We start from the raw sequence: 12597 nt of genomic DNA, 5'->3' as shown, positions 1-12597 counted from the left end.
ACATCAACGTACAAAGCCATTCAAATCCATCACTAGATTAATTATCGTCATCATTATCATCAACGACGTCATCGTCACCATCATCATCATCTTTTTCTTCTTTTTTATCCTTCTTCTTCATTCGAACCGTTACCATCGTCGTCATCATCATCGCCATCATTTTAAATTAAATTTCAAACTTCAAATGAGATGAAATCGAGCCAGACATTCACTCTCTCAAAAATACGTTACACACGCACACACACACGCACACACACGCACACACACACACACACGCACACACACGCAGATAAACTCATACACATACATACACATTTAATGCGTACTCCCGATACCAGGGTACACCCATGATGTCTACGTATTTGCAAATACGTATTGCGTATATACAAAACCTACCCGTTTATATAAATTTGCATGGTATGTGCACTAAGGATATGACAATTTTTAAAGACCCTATCCCCATGTTATTTTCTGTGGAGTTTTAATGCAAAGATCAAGAAAAATCCAATGGCAAGTGTCAACTTTAAAAAAATGTCACCCCCTTAATTAAATTTATATTATATATACATTGTATTGTACAAAATGGTTTTTTTAATCAGAAATACAAACATACAGGTTTTAGTGTTCATTTGTCAAAAGAAATTTAATGTTAATTTTTTCAATGCTTTTGCACAATAGAAATAAATCCTGCATAACTTTAATTGCACGTTTAGCACAAATGTTTGACCTTTGAGTTGGGATTGGAGTCGGCTCAACCGACCAAAAAGTCCTTAAAGTCTTTATTGCCTTTGAGTGATCTTTGCAAACGGCTGCCAAATTATTGTAGTTATCCTGATTATAAACCTGACCAGAAAACCAGATGTCACTCCACGTGCCAGTAATAAAGTCACATAATGACTGACCTTTGGCTGACTGTCGAAATTCTGGAAGTAAAATATAAGCTAGCAAGGCATAGATTGCTCGGCTATTCTATCTAGCATTGCTTATATTTGGCAAAGTTCTAAAATTTACTTTAGGGAAGCATCCTGTTTTCTTAAACTGTCTGTAACAAGTGATCAAGTGATGAAGGAAAGCCATATCATCTCTCCAAACAATTTCTTCTTCTTCTTTCTGAGCATCTGAATCTTGAGAACCACTGTCAGAATCTTGTTTTTCTTCTTCAGTGTTAAAATGTTCTTCATCTTTACTGCTTAAATCATCCTTAGTATCTTTACTGACTTTGCTGTTCTTCATCTTCACTGTTTAAATCATCCTTAGTATCCTGACTGACTTTTTGCTTAATCAACTTTAGTTTTCTAGGATGAACTCCTTGTGTATCTTCAATTGTGGTGCAGTAGCCAGCTCTACCATTTGATGACATCTGAAGATTATAGAGGGCTTTATCTTCCTACACAACTATTCTCCATTTTCATCAGTTACGTTGAACAAGTTGGTAAAGTCTTGCGTTCCTGGTTTTCTGCTGTTTTTTTCATACTTGTTTAGTACATTCTCAATTTTTCTTTCCACTGTAGATTTGCCTTTTTGAATTGGAAGATTCAGTTTTTTCCATATTTTTACTTCTTTGACCACTATCACAACTCTCTCCTGTCTACTTTTCACATTTGCAGCCCAGCACTTAAATCTGTCCAGGATATGCTGTTCTGTTGGCATTTTGTTCATTTGGTCAAGACTGTCAACAATCTTTGCATACTTTTTTGAATTCTTGGCTGCTTCAAATCTCACCAAATTTGATTCCCATTGTTTCTTATTCAAATCTGAAGGAAGACTATTTTTAGACATCTTGACTATAGTCCTGTCGAATTATAATTTGTGTGTAAATTTAATTATATACAAATAAACAAATCTTATGAGTTTAGGTTATCAAAATAAGTTTATAAAATATCAAAAGTCAGGTGATGATAACAAATATGAAAGATTATGTAATAAGCATGCATGCATATAGCAAAATCACACCAGCAATAAACTGAAGCTGTGATACCTTAAACTGTACTGTATCTAACAATAGATTGGATGGGAGAAAACGGTTTTCAGCTTAGGGGGGTGAAATTTTTTAAGATTTAACACTTTCAAATGATATTTCTAGTTTTAAAATGTAATTTCTCCACTCATAGTGGCATGGGAAACCAAAAATTGCCAAAAAAAATTTTTAGTCATACTTCTAATGTGCACACTTTTTGATGTATTAATAAACTTTCCATTAAAAGATAAATGTTTGGCAAATTTAATTTTAAAAAAATTCTTGAAAAAAATAATTTTGTCTTTCTGCTGTCGTTAAATTAAAAACTTCCACGCCTAATCTATTTTTAAAAGTGAGATTTTCAAAGTTTTATTATTAGCAAACGTTAATTTTAAGGTTTTGTCCTTAATGATAGAATTTGTTGGAGGCATACTATTGAGAAGTTTGTTGCAATAGTAGAGAGAGAGAAAGAGAGAGAGAGAGAGAGAGAGAGAGAGTGAAAGAGAGAGAGAAAGAGAGAGAGAGAGAGAAAGAAAGAAAGAGAGAGAAAAAGAAAGAGAGAGAAAGAGAAAAAAAAAGAATAAAAAAGAGTGACATAAACAAATCAAGAAAAACCAAAATCAAGAAGAGATAATGAGAAGAGAGGAAGAGGAACGAGAGGAAGGTACAAAGGAGGAGGAAGAGGAACGTATGAATTGCGGCGAAACTTCAAAACCGCTGTCTTAATCGGCTTACATTGCCAAGCCAGTGAAAAAATCCGGAAAATAAAATATAAAACTTTATAATTATTACAATAATGATAATAATAATAAAATAATTTTAATAATAATAATAATAATATTGTACTTTTTTGTAACAAATAGTAACAACGACAAATTCGTTTGAATTCGAATATTTTTGGCAAAAAATAGATTTGACTATTTGGGCATGTTGTCAATACTTAGGAGTTAGTTAGATGTATGATTCAAGTTTACACACCAACTCAAACGATTCTTTGGCCAGAGGATGAATTTGAAGTGAATGAATGAATGATTAATTAAATAAATAAATGAATGAATAATAAAATGCTTGAACAAATCTTAATTTGGAGAAAGAAAAAAAACTTAAACATGTTTAAAAGTATTTAGTTTCCATTAAATATTTTCCTCATTTTCTAAAAAAATCTATCCATCCATCCATCCATCCATCCATCCATCCGTCCGTCCGTCCGTCCGTCCGTCCGTCCGTCCGTCCGTCCATCCATCCATCCATTTATCCATCCATCGAATGAAGAAAATGAATTTTTTCTTTTATTCTCACGTAAGATAGAAAAATAATTTCTCCAGCTAAAGCTAATTATTAAAAAAACTAATCACGAATGCATTTGGACTGTTGGACACACGCACATATGTATACATACCTGCATACATTCAAACATTAATAATAATAAAAAAAATACATACATACATACATGCATAGAAACAAACAAACAAACATACATACATGCAAACATACATACATACATACATCATAAACACACACACACATACATACAATTCATGCATTTTTATTCTTAAGGTATTTGTGTGGTATCAATCCACTATCGATCCGCTAAAAAGGCTTGCTGAATCTGCATTATTTTGCATTACGTATTTTCGTAAATGTGTATTGGGTATTGATGTACTAGATTGATGTAATGTAATGTGTTGTATTGTATTGTATTGTATAGTATCGTATCGTATCGTATTGTATTGTATCTTATTCTATTGTATCGTATTGTATAGTCTAGTATCGTATTATATCGTATCGTATCGTATTGTATCGTATCGTATCGTATCTTATCGTATTGTATCATATTTTATAGCATTGCATCGTGCCTCGCCTGGATTACATGAGGTTGAAATAATTTTCATTTGGCAGATTGCATGTGTGTAGATTACTTCGGGCCAATCATTTCTCATCAGCGCACATACAATCACACACCCCACACACACACACACACTCATGAACAGATACACAAACAGCCACACACACACACACACATAAATACATTCACATACACAATACAAATACATAAAAAAATACACAAAAACATGCACACGTTTTTGTATTAAACAGTATATCAAAATATACAGACACGCACACACCAACACACGTACATACACAGATACACACACCAATGCAGAAACACATTTGCGTATAATTCCGCACGAATGGTTGGTTGTTCTTAATCTGGTATCACCTTTCATAAGCACAATTGCGTCATAAAACGCCCAAACAATTATACGTTGATACGGAGAGTATTGCGCGATACACAGTACTTGTACACACACGCGCACACACACGCACACACACACCAACACACGCACACACACCATATTATTATTTTTAAAAGTAAAATATCTATAAATATTCATATTTTATATTCACATGTTAATTCAGTGATTGTCGTCCCAACATTCAACTAAGTAATATAAACACTTTAATAGTAGCAATACATGGAGCACAGTATACACGCATACACCTAAACAAACAAACACACATACAAACAAACATACACACATAAACAAACAAACATAAAGACACACACATATACATAATTCATACATACATAAATACACGCATGTATCATGTGCATCTTTATGCGAAGGTGAAAAAATGCATGCAGTCGATCAATTATAAATTTTTTACTCCATGCAAGGTAACACATTTTTGGTACGCCTAGAAAATTACTTTGGAAAAAAAACAAAAAAAACAAAACTATGGCGAGAAAAAACAAAACAAAATACGGAAAAACAAGAAAAAATAGAAAAAAAAACAAAAACGAGAACTGAAAAACGGCCTCAATATAAATATTCAACGGCATGGGAATCGACGAAATAAAATTATCCGACTCTGCAAGGCGTGCTCGAGCCACACACACACACACACACACACACACACACACACACACACACACACACACACACACACACATAAACACACGCGCACACACACGCACTCACGCACACACAGCACACACATACAAACATGACTGAAATCGTCAATTCGGCATGTGATTAGTAGTACTGTAAGCCGTGTATTTATAAAGAGAGAGAGGGAGCAGCTAGCAGCGGTATAAATTATTCTTCTATCATCTGTTACTGTTATTGATGTCATGGCTGTTGATACTTCCATGCTGATGTTGATGTCATAGATGATGTTATTGTAAATTTTGAGGTAATTTCGTTGTTAAAAAGCGCAGTTGATGTCATTAAAGTTGACCCATTGGCTAGTGTTGCGGCTCTTATTAATGTGATTGCGATTTTTAATAACAAGGTCCTTGCTAGCTATGCAACTGATGTCATTGATGTTGTCGATAGGTTGATGTTAAGAGAGTGCCTTGCTGTCGATTTTTAGAATGTGCATCATCTGTTGCTGCTAGCTTGGCGGATTTTTTCAGATTAAAAGATGCAGAAATGGAGAAAAATAGTTTAGAAGTTTCTAGAACAGTGTTCGTTGTAGTTGTTATTGTCATTATTGTTAGTGCTGTTGTTGTTTTTATATTGTATTTGTTGCTATTGTTGTTGTTGTTGCATTTGAATTTGTATTTGTTGTTGTGTAAATAATAGGCAACAGAAAAAAAATTTATCACACATCCAGATTCATTCAAAATAAAAACAACAACAACAACATTAACAATAATAACATTAATAACAATTACACTAATAACAACAGCAATAATAGCAATAATAACAATAAAGACATGAGTGAGCAGTAAAATGATCTTTCACCAGGAACATTAACATCATCACTTGCAACCGTAATCCCGCCATTACTATGAAGATGAAGACGATGATGAAAGAGATGAAGATGATGACGACGATTATGATGATGATGAAGATAATGATGATGATGATGAAAGATGATGATGATGATAATGATGACGATGACGACGGCAATACTTGTTGATGTGACTATATAGGAAATTTTCTACTGACGTTTTTACGGCACGTAAATGACAGGGCAACTTTAAATGGAATGTATTGTAAATGTTCATGTTAATTTATCTGAAGCTACGCGACGCTTAAGAGGCGGCTGGCTGTACGCTTTTTTGTGGCTACTGTGGCTGTTGTTGTGATTATTGTTGATGTTGTTGTTGTTGATGTTGTCGTTGTTGTTGATGATGTTGTTGTTGTTGTTGCTGTTGATGATGTTGTTGTTGTTGATGATGATGTTGTTGTGTTATTAATAATTTTTTAGCGGTAATATCGCCAGAAATTTTTGGTCTTCCGTGTCTTGTATCAATACTATGATTGGTTGACTGCTCTGGTATTATCGCAAGCTTTGTTGAAGATATATACAGACACAGACACACACAAACACACACATACGCACACATACACATACAAACACACACACGCACAAAAACACACATAGCTGTGTGCATGTTTCGTAGTCGAGAAAAATGTTTTGTCGGAAAAGTAGCAATTGAAATGTTGGGATTAACGTTGGAAGGCTTTCTTTTATTCATCCGTCATTGCTACGTCAGTCCATCCATCATTTTATTTTTCCTCTTTTGTAGTTTTTCATTCAATCGTTTATTTTAGATTTTAGGAATGGATTTTTGTTATAAATATAATTTATAAGTTAGATGTATGTAGGTGGTACACTTTTTTGGCCTAATTTGCTGATTAACTTGGTTAAGATTTGTGGTAATGTTTGTTCGCATTATTGTTTGATTTGATTGTTTGATTGTCTGTTTTTGTTTGTTTGTTTGTTCACATGCTTGTTCGCATGTTTGTTTGTTTGTTCACATGCTTGTTAGCATGTTTGTTTGTGAATTTACTTCTAGATTTCACTTGATGGTCACTAACGTATTTAATTGCTTTTATATAATAAATTAAAATTTTAAAAAAACTTTCTAAAACAAACTCTGTTATACTGGGTTGGTTCAAACATTTTTGTGTTCATTCATCCATTCATCTCAATAAATTTGTCCATCAATTTTTCATTCATCCATTTGTACATTGTAGAAATCAGTAATTCGCCTACTACAACCAACCAATCTTATATAAATTATTCAATTACTGTCTTCTTCAATAATATTTGTAGTATTTTATTTGGTCAGTTAGTCATTCATTTATTAATGCACTCATTCATTCTTTTATCTACGCATTCATTTGTTCGTTAGTTCATTTGATCGTTCATTCGTTTATTCACTAAATAATTCATTCATTCATTCGTTCGTTCGTTCATTTATTCATTCATTCATTCATTCATTCCGTCATTCATTCATTCATCAGCGTACACTTTGTTGACGAGATGAAAAAAAACTCATCTAATCCATCACTCGAATTCACTGATTGTCTTCAATCAATCTGACATTTTTTTCTCTTTTATTAGTTCATCCGTTCATCCGTTAATCTCTTTGAATTTTTTCATGTCTGTGTGTTTGTATGTGTGTATGTTTGTTTTTTTTCTTTGTGTCTGTGTGTTTGTTCGTTTCTTTGTGTCTCTGGGTTTGTGTGTGAGTATGTAAGTGTCCGTGTTTGTGTGTATGTATGTCACTGTGTTTGTTTGTTTATATGTTTGGATTGTATTGTTTTCATAAACGTTAATTATTTCTGTATTTAAATTTTTTTTTTACTCCAAGAAGAATCCAGTTGTAAAGTTTTGTTTAGAGATAATTGAGAATGAGATTATGGCAGACGGTGAAGATTTCAGGTTTGGTAGCGGTCTATTAATTATCATTCAAGCACACATCACAAAAAAGTATTCGCACTTTCAAACGTTTAAATTTAGATAATAAAGTCGTTTTTGTTTATCTGTTCGTTCTTCCATCCATCTATCTCTCCTTCCATCTATCCATCCACTCATCCATTCATACATTCATTCATCCACTCATCCATTCATACATTCCTGCATTCATTCATTCATTCCATCACATTTTATTTTAAAACATTCATTCTTGCTCAAATTGAAAATTTTATCATACACATTATTAGCCACGGTACTAGTATATAAAGATATATGGAATATATAAAACACGCGCACACACGCACACACACTCACACACACATACGTACATATAGACACACACACACATACGTACACATAGACACACACACATACACACACAGATACACAGAGAAGTTTATTTTTACCTTTCACGGAAAGGTTTAATACATGCGTAGTAGCGTGCGTGCACGAAGTCACCCACATATGCTATCCATAGGTTCTTTTATCATCATCGTCATCATCGTCGTCGTCATCATCTTTTTATATCTTCACCATTCTCATCATCTTAGTCATCATCTTCGTCGTCGTCGTCACATCTTTCGTTATCATCTTCATCTACGTAAAATTTTTTGTGTGGATAATAATAATTTTTTTATCATTTTATTATTCACCATAAATTTTTCGTTATCATCATTGTCATCATCATTATTATCTACGTCATCATCATTCATACTACTATCGTTCCATCATCTGTCATCTTCTTCCTCATCATCACCGTGTCATAAGTGTTGATGAGAATCTCTCGGTTTCAGTTTCAGGTATTTTTTCTTCTACTCATTTCAATCTCAGCTGCTTCCACTTTCAGTTTTTTTTATTATTTCATCGCTAATCATCATTGTCATCATCTGACATCATCATCGCCATCGTCATCGTCATTAGCAGCAATGATATAATATTCATTACCGTGACGTCATACCATCATCTTCGTCGTTGTCGTCATCAATAACAACATAATCATCAACAATATCAGCAATATTATCATCATCAACATCGTCATCATCATTCATCTGTATCATCATCACAGTTTTAAGCAAATACAACATCGTCATCATAATCATAGTCATTATCAACATCATTGTTATCGTCATCACCGTTATCGTCAACCCGAGTATTATCATCATAATCAGTATTATCATCATCATCTTCGTCGTCGTCTTCATATTTCTTTAAATTTTTTTCCAATTAAATTTCGTCCATTGTTCGTTTTTTTGGTTATTTTCAAACTACCCTCATATCAGACCTATCTCCCCATCGCTGAAAAAAAACATTCCTGCTTTCCATAGACCACTTATCGTGTTAAAAAGCTGTGTTAAAAAGCTGTATCGTGTTAAAAAGCTGTACAGAAATAATTCTTCATACCATAAATTCACTTTTAAATTTCAATTTTAATAAACTGTTTATTCCTATTTTTCAATCAGTTTCCATATTATTTTTTATCGATAAAGAGGTCTATTTTATTTATACTATATATACACGTGTACACACACACGCACATGCACGCACGTATACACACACATACAAATACACACACACATACAAACACACACACACATACAAATACACACACACATACATACATTCTCACACATACAAAAATGCACATACACACACATATCTAACATTAAGTTAGTTCAATTTTATTGCCAGATAATAAACGTGACGATGTTGTTGCTTCTTAACGGCTAAGAAAGTTAATAGCAACTTTGACGATGATGACGATGATGACTTGAAAGATGACGATGACGACGACGATGATGATGGCGATAACATTCTTTCATCATCATCATCGTCTTCCATTAAAAACTCGCCTATTTATGAATGTACGTTAAAAGTCAGCACCATTTCGCAAGCATTTTCCTGCCAGATAAGAATGCGTGATGAGGACAAAACAAGGTAGAAAGAAACGCCGTGTGCGTGCGCGTGTGCGTGTGTGCGTGTGCGCGCGTGTGTGAGTGTGCTTGTGTGTATGTGGTTATTTTTAGCGCCTATACATGTTTTAAAATCTGTATGTATGTGTGTTTCGAGGTGTATGTTTGTATACGTGTTTGTACGTGTGTGTCTCTATATGTTTATGCTTATCAACCTTGTGTAAGCATTCTGTTTGTGTATGTGTGTGTTTGGGCACGTGCGTGTGTATGTGTCAAACCCGCAAGCTGATTTGCAAATTTAGCGGACGGAATCTATTTAGTAAGGAGCCAGCACTTGTCTATAGCAGAGGTGGGCAAGAATCGAAATTAGTTCCCAATTCCTTCTTATTTTTTCCTCAATCCAAATTCCCTCCCGAATTCCCATTTATGACAAAGCTCCCGAAAATTTCCATTTCCTTTTTTTTTTAACTCATTCCCGCGTTTTTCCTCCCGTCCCTCTCGATTCCCATAGAGTTATATAGAATTATATGAGTTATATATAGTTATATAAAGTTATATAGAGTTATATATAGTTATATATAGTTATATAGAGTTATATATAGTTATATAGAGTTATATAGGGTTATATAGAGATATATAGAGTTATATAGGGTAATATAGAGTTACATAGGGTGTGCGTGAGTACATTTATCTGTATGTGTTTGTGTATGTGTGTGTATATATGTATGTAGATAGTGTGCATTTACTTGGTTAAAAGCTTGCGACGCAAAAATTCTCGTCTCGTTTCATGATGGTCCATCCCATCCTTTCAACAACACTCACTGATGATTTCTCATTTCTTTCAAGTGTGCGATCAAATTTGTGCCTGTGTTTGTATGTATAAATGTGTTTGTATGTATGCGTGTATGTGTGCTTGTATGGATGTGTGTATGCGTGTATGCATGCGTGTATGTATGCACGCTGTTATGTTTTATGCGTGTCTATGTATGTATCTATAAATGTTTCTTTTTTTAAATATTTAAATGAAATTCGAATATATACGTATAGATGTTGACTTCACTTTTTTTATCACGTCAATTGGCATTGATTTTATTAAATTTGTTTCTGAGAGGCACTATGATGGTATTTTCAATTTAAATTTTTTTATGTGTAAGAGGCCAACAATTGATTGACACATGACATTAACGTAAGAATCAATGCTTAACCCGCCCGTGCGTGTGAAAGTAAGGTTTTTCTTCGCACTTGAACGCGGCTCCCCTGCAATTGTTTTTCAAAAAAAAGTTAATTAACACTTGCCAATTTTATTTTCTGAAGCATGAACTAATATGTTGAGATGAGTTGTTTTGAGAAATGCACGTTCTCGTGTTTGAGTCAATGTGTGTGTGTGTGTGCGTGCGCGCGCGTGTGTGTGTGTGTGTGCGTGCGTGTGTGTGTGTGTATGTGTGTGTTTGTGTGCGCTGCGCGTGTGCGCGTGTGTCGTGTGTACGTGAGTGTGTGATATACGCTACAAAATTTGTAAAAACAGTGGAACATTGTTGAATAAATAGACGAACGTATGAACGTGAAGCTAATGAGAATCCAAATATAGCAACAAACGAACAAAACAATACAGGGCCATGCATACACAATAACAAAGTGCATCACCGTGACAACACGTGACCTTGTCCTTCGCGGAGGATCACGTGATTTGTGTTTACGATCGTCGGTTCGATTCCCGCTCTTATTTTCGCTCAACCGTCTCTTCACTTCCGGTCCGCTGTTTATTGGCAGTTTGTATATATGTAATGTGTGCATGTGTATGAAATGCATGGATGCATGCGTTCATGCATGCATCCATGCATGTGTGTGTTTTATATGTATGCATTGCATGTAGGTATTGTATGTATTGTATGTATGTAGGTATCTTTGTACGTATGCGTGTGTATACGTACGCATATATATATATGTACACAATATGTAGATGTACGTATGAATTCATGCATGCACGCTTCCCATGATTGAATATAAACTGACGTATTCATACAGCCATCCGTTCCAATATGCTGAATTCATATATATATATATATATATATATATATATATATATATATATATATATATATATATATATTTCTTAAAATAAATTTGTTTTTATGTATGTGTGTGTGTATACATGTGTGTGTTTGTTTACGTAGTTGAAGGTGTACGTCTGTATGTGTGTTTATTTGGCATTAGATTAAAATTGTATTTAGCTTGTAAGTGGTCCATTCATTATTATGCTCGTTTTATGCTTATTTGTATTGGACGATGTTTGACCAACGGCAGTTAAGAGTATTGGCATATAAAAGTTATGTCTCAAATAAAATTATTTCATAATAATATTATATTTTTAAATGCGACGTTAAAAATTATTTGAAAGTTTCTAGATTATAAATAGATGGATGAACTGATTGGAATGATTGGATGGTTGAATGAATGAATAAACATACAAACGATCCAACGGACGAACAAAGGAAGGAACGAACAAACGAATGAACGAACGAACAAACAAACGAATGAACGAACGAACGAACGAACGAATGAACGAATGAATGCATGAACGAATGCATGTACGTATTGACTGAATATGACTGAACTGCGGAATGAACACTGATCATGATTATGATGGATAGTGATGTTGGAATGATGGATTGTATAATGAGGATGAATAGATGAAAAAATATTGTAGTACACACACATACACACACACACACACACGCACAGGCACGCACACACACACTGGCACACATACGCACAGGCACGCATACACACACGGTAAGATATATATTTTATTATTATAAATCAATCTATTGCCAAAATGTAGGCAGAAATTAAACATTGTTAAATAAAAAAAATTGTGCACTTCATAAACAGATGTGTGTTTGCGCGCGCGTGTGTGTGTGCGCTTGAGTGTACGTGTGAGTACGTGTGTGTGTGTATTTTCGTGTATTGCTCGTGGATAAAAAATCCGCAAAACGTGATTACTTATTTTGC

The 12597-nt window shown here is 34.0% G+C and overlaps 1 protein-coding gene across 1 annotated transcript; it reads right to left on the bottom strand.

Annotated features, from left to right (window-relative positions):
- Positions 1–969: 969 nt before the first annotated feature.
- On the bottom strand, positions 970–1779 carry HELRODRAFT_174947 (hypothetical protein; the record flags this gene model as incomplete). Its single annotated transcript, XM_009022379.1, has 3 exons — positions 970–1157; positions 1219–1360; positions 1420–1779. The coding sequence occupies 3 exons, from the start codon at positions 1777–1779 to the stop codon at positions 970–972; spliced, it is 690 nt and encodes a 229-aa protein (XP_009020627.1).
- Between the last annotated feature and the right edge of the window lie 10818 nt (positions 1780–12597).

Source organism: Helobdella robusta (genome assembly GCF_000326865.2).
Source record: "Helobdella robusta unplaced genomic scaffold HELROscaffold_31, whole genome shotgun sequence".
NCBI lineage: Eukaryota > Metazoa > Annelida > Clitellata > Rhynchobdellida > Glossiphoniidae > Helobdella > Helobdella robusta.
The sequence above is the reverse complement of the archived record's forward strand: the minus strand, read 5'-3'. Positions and strand labels throughout refer to the sequence as shown.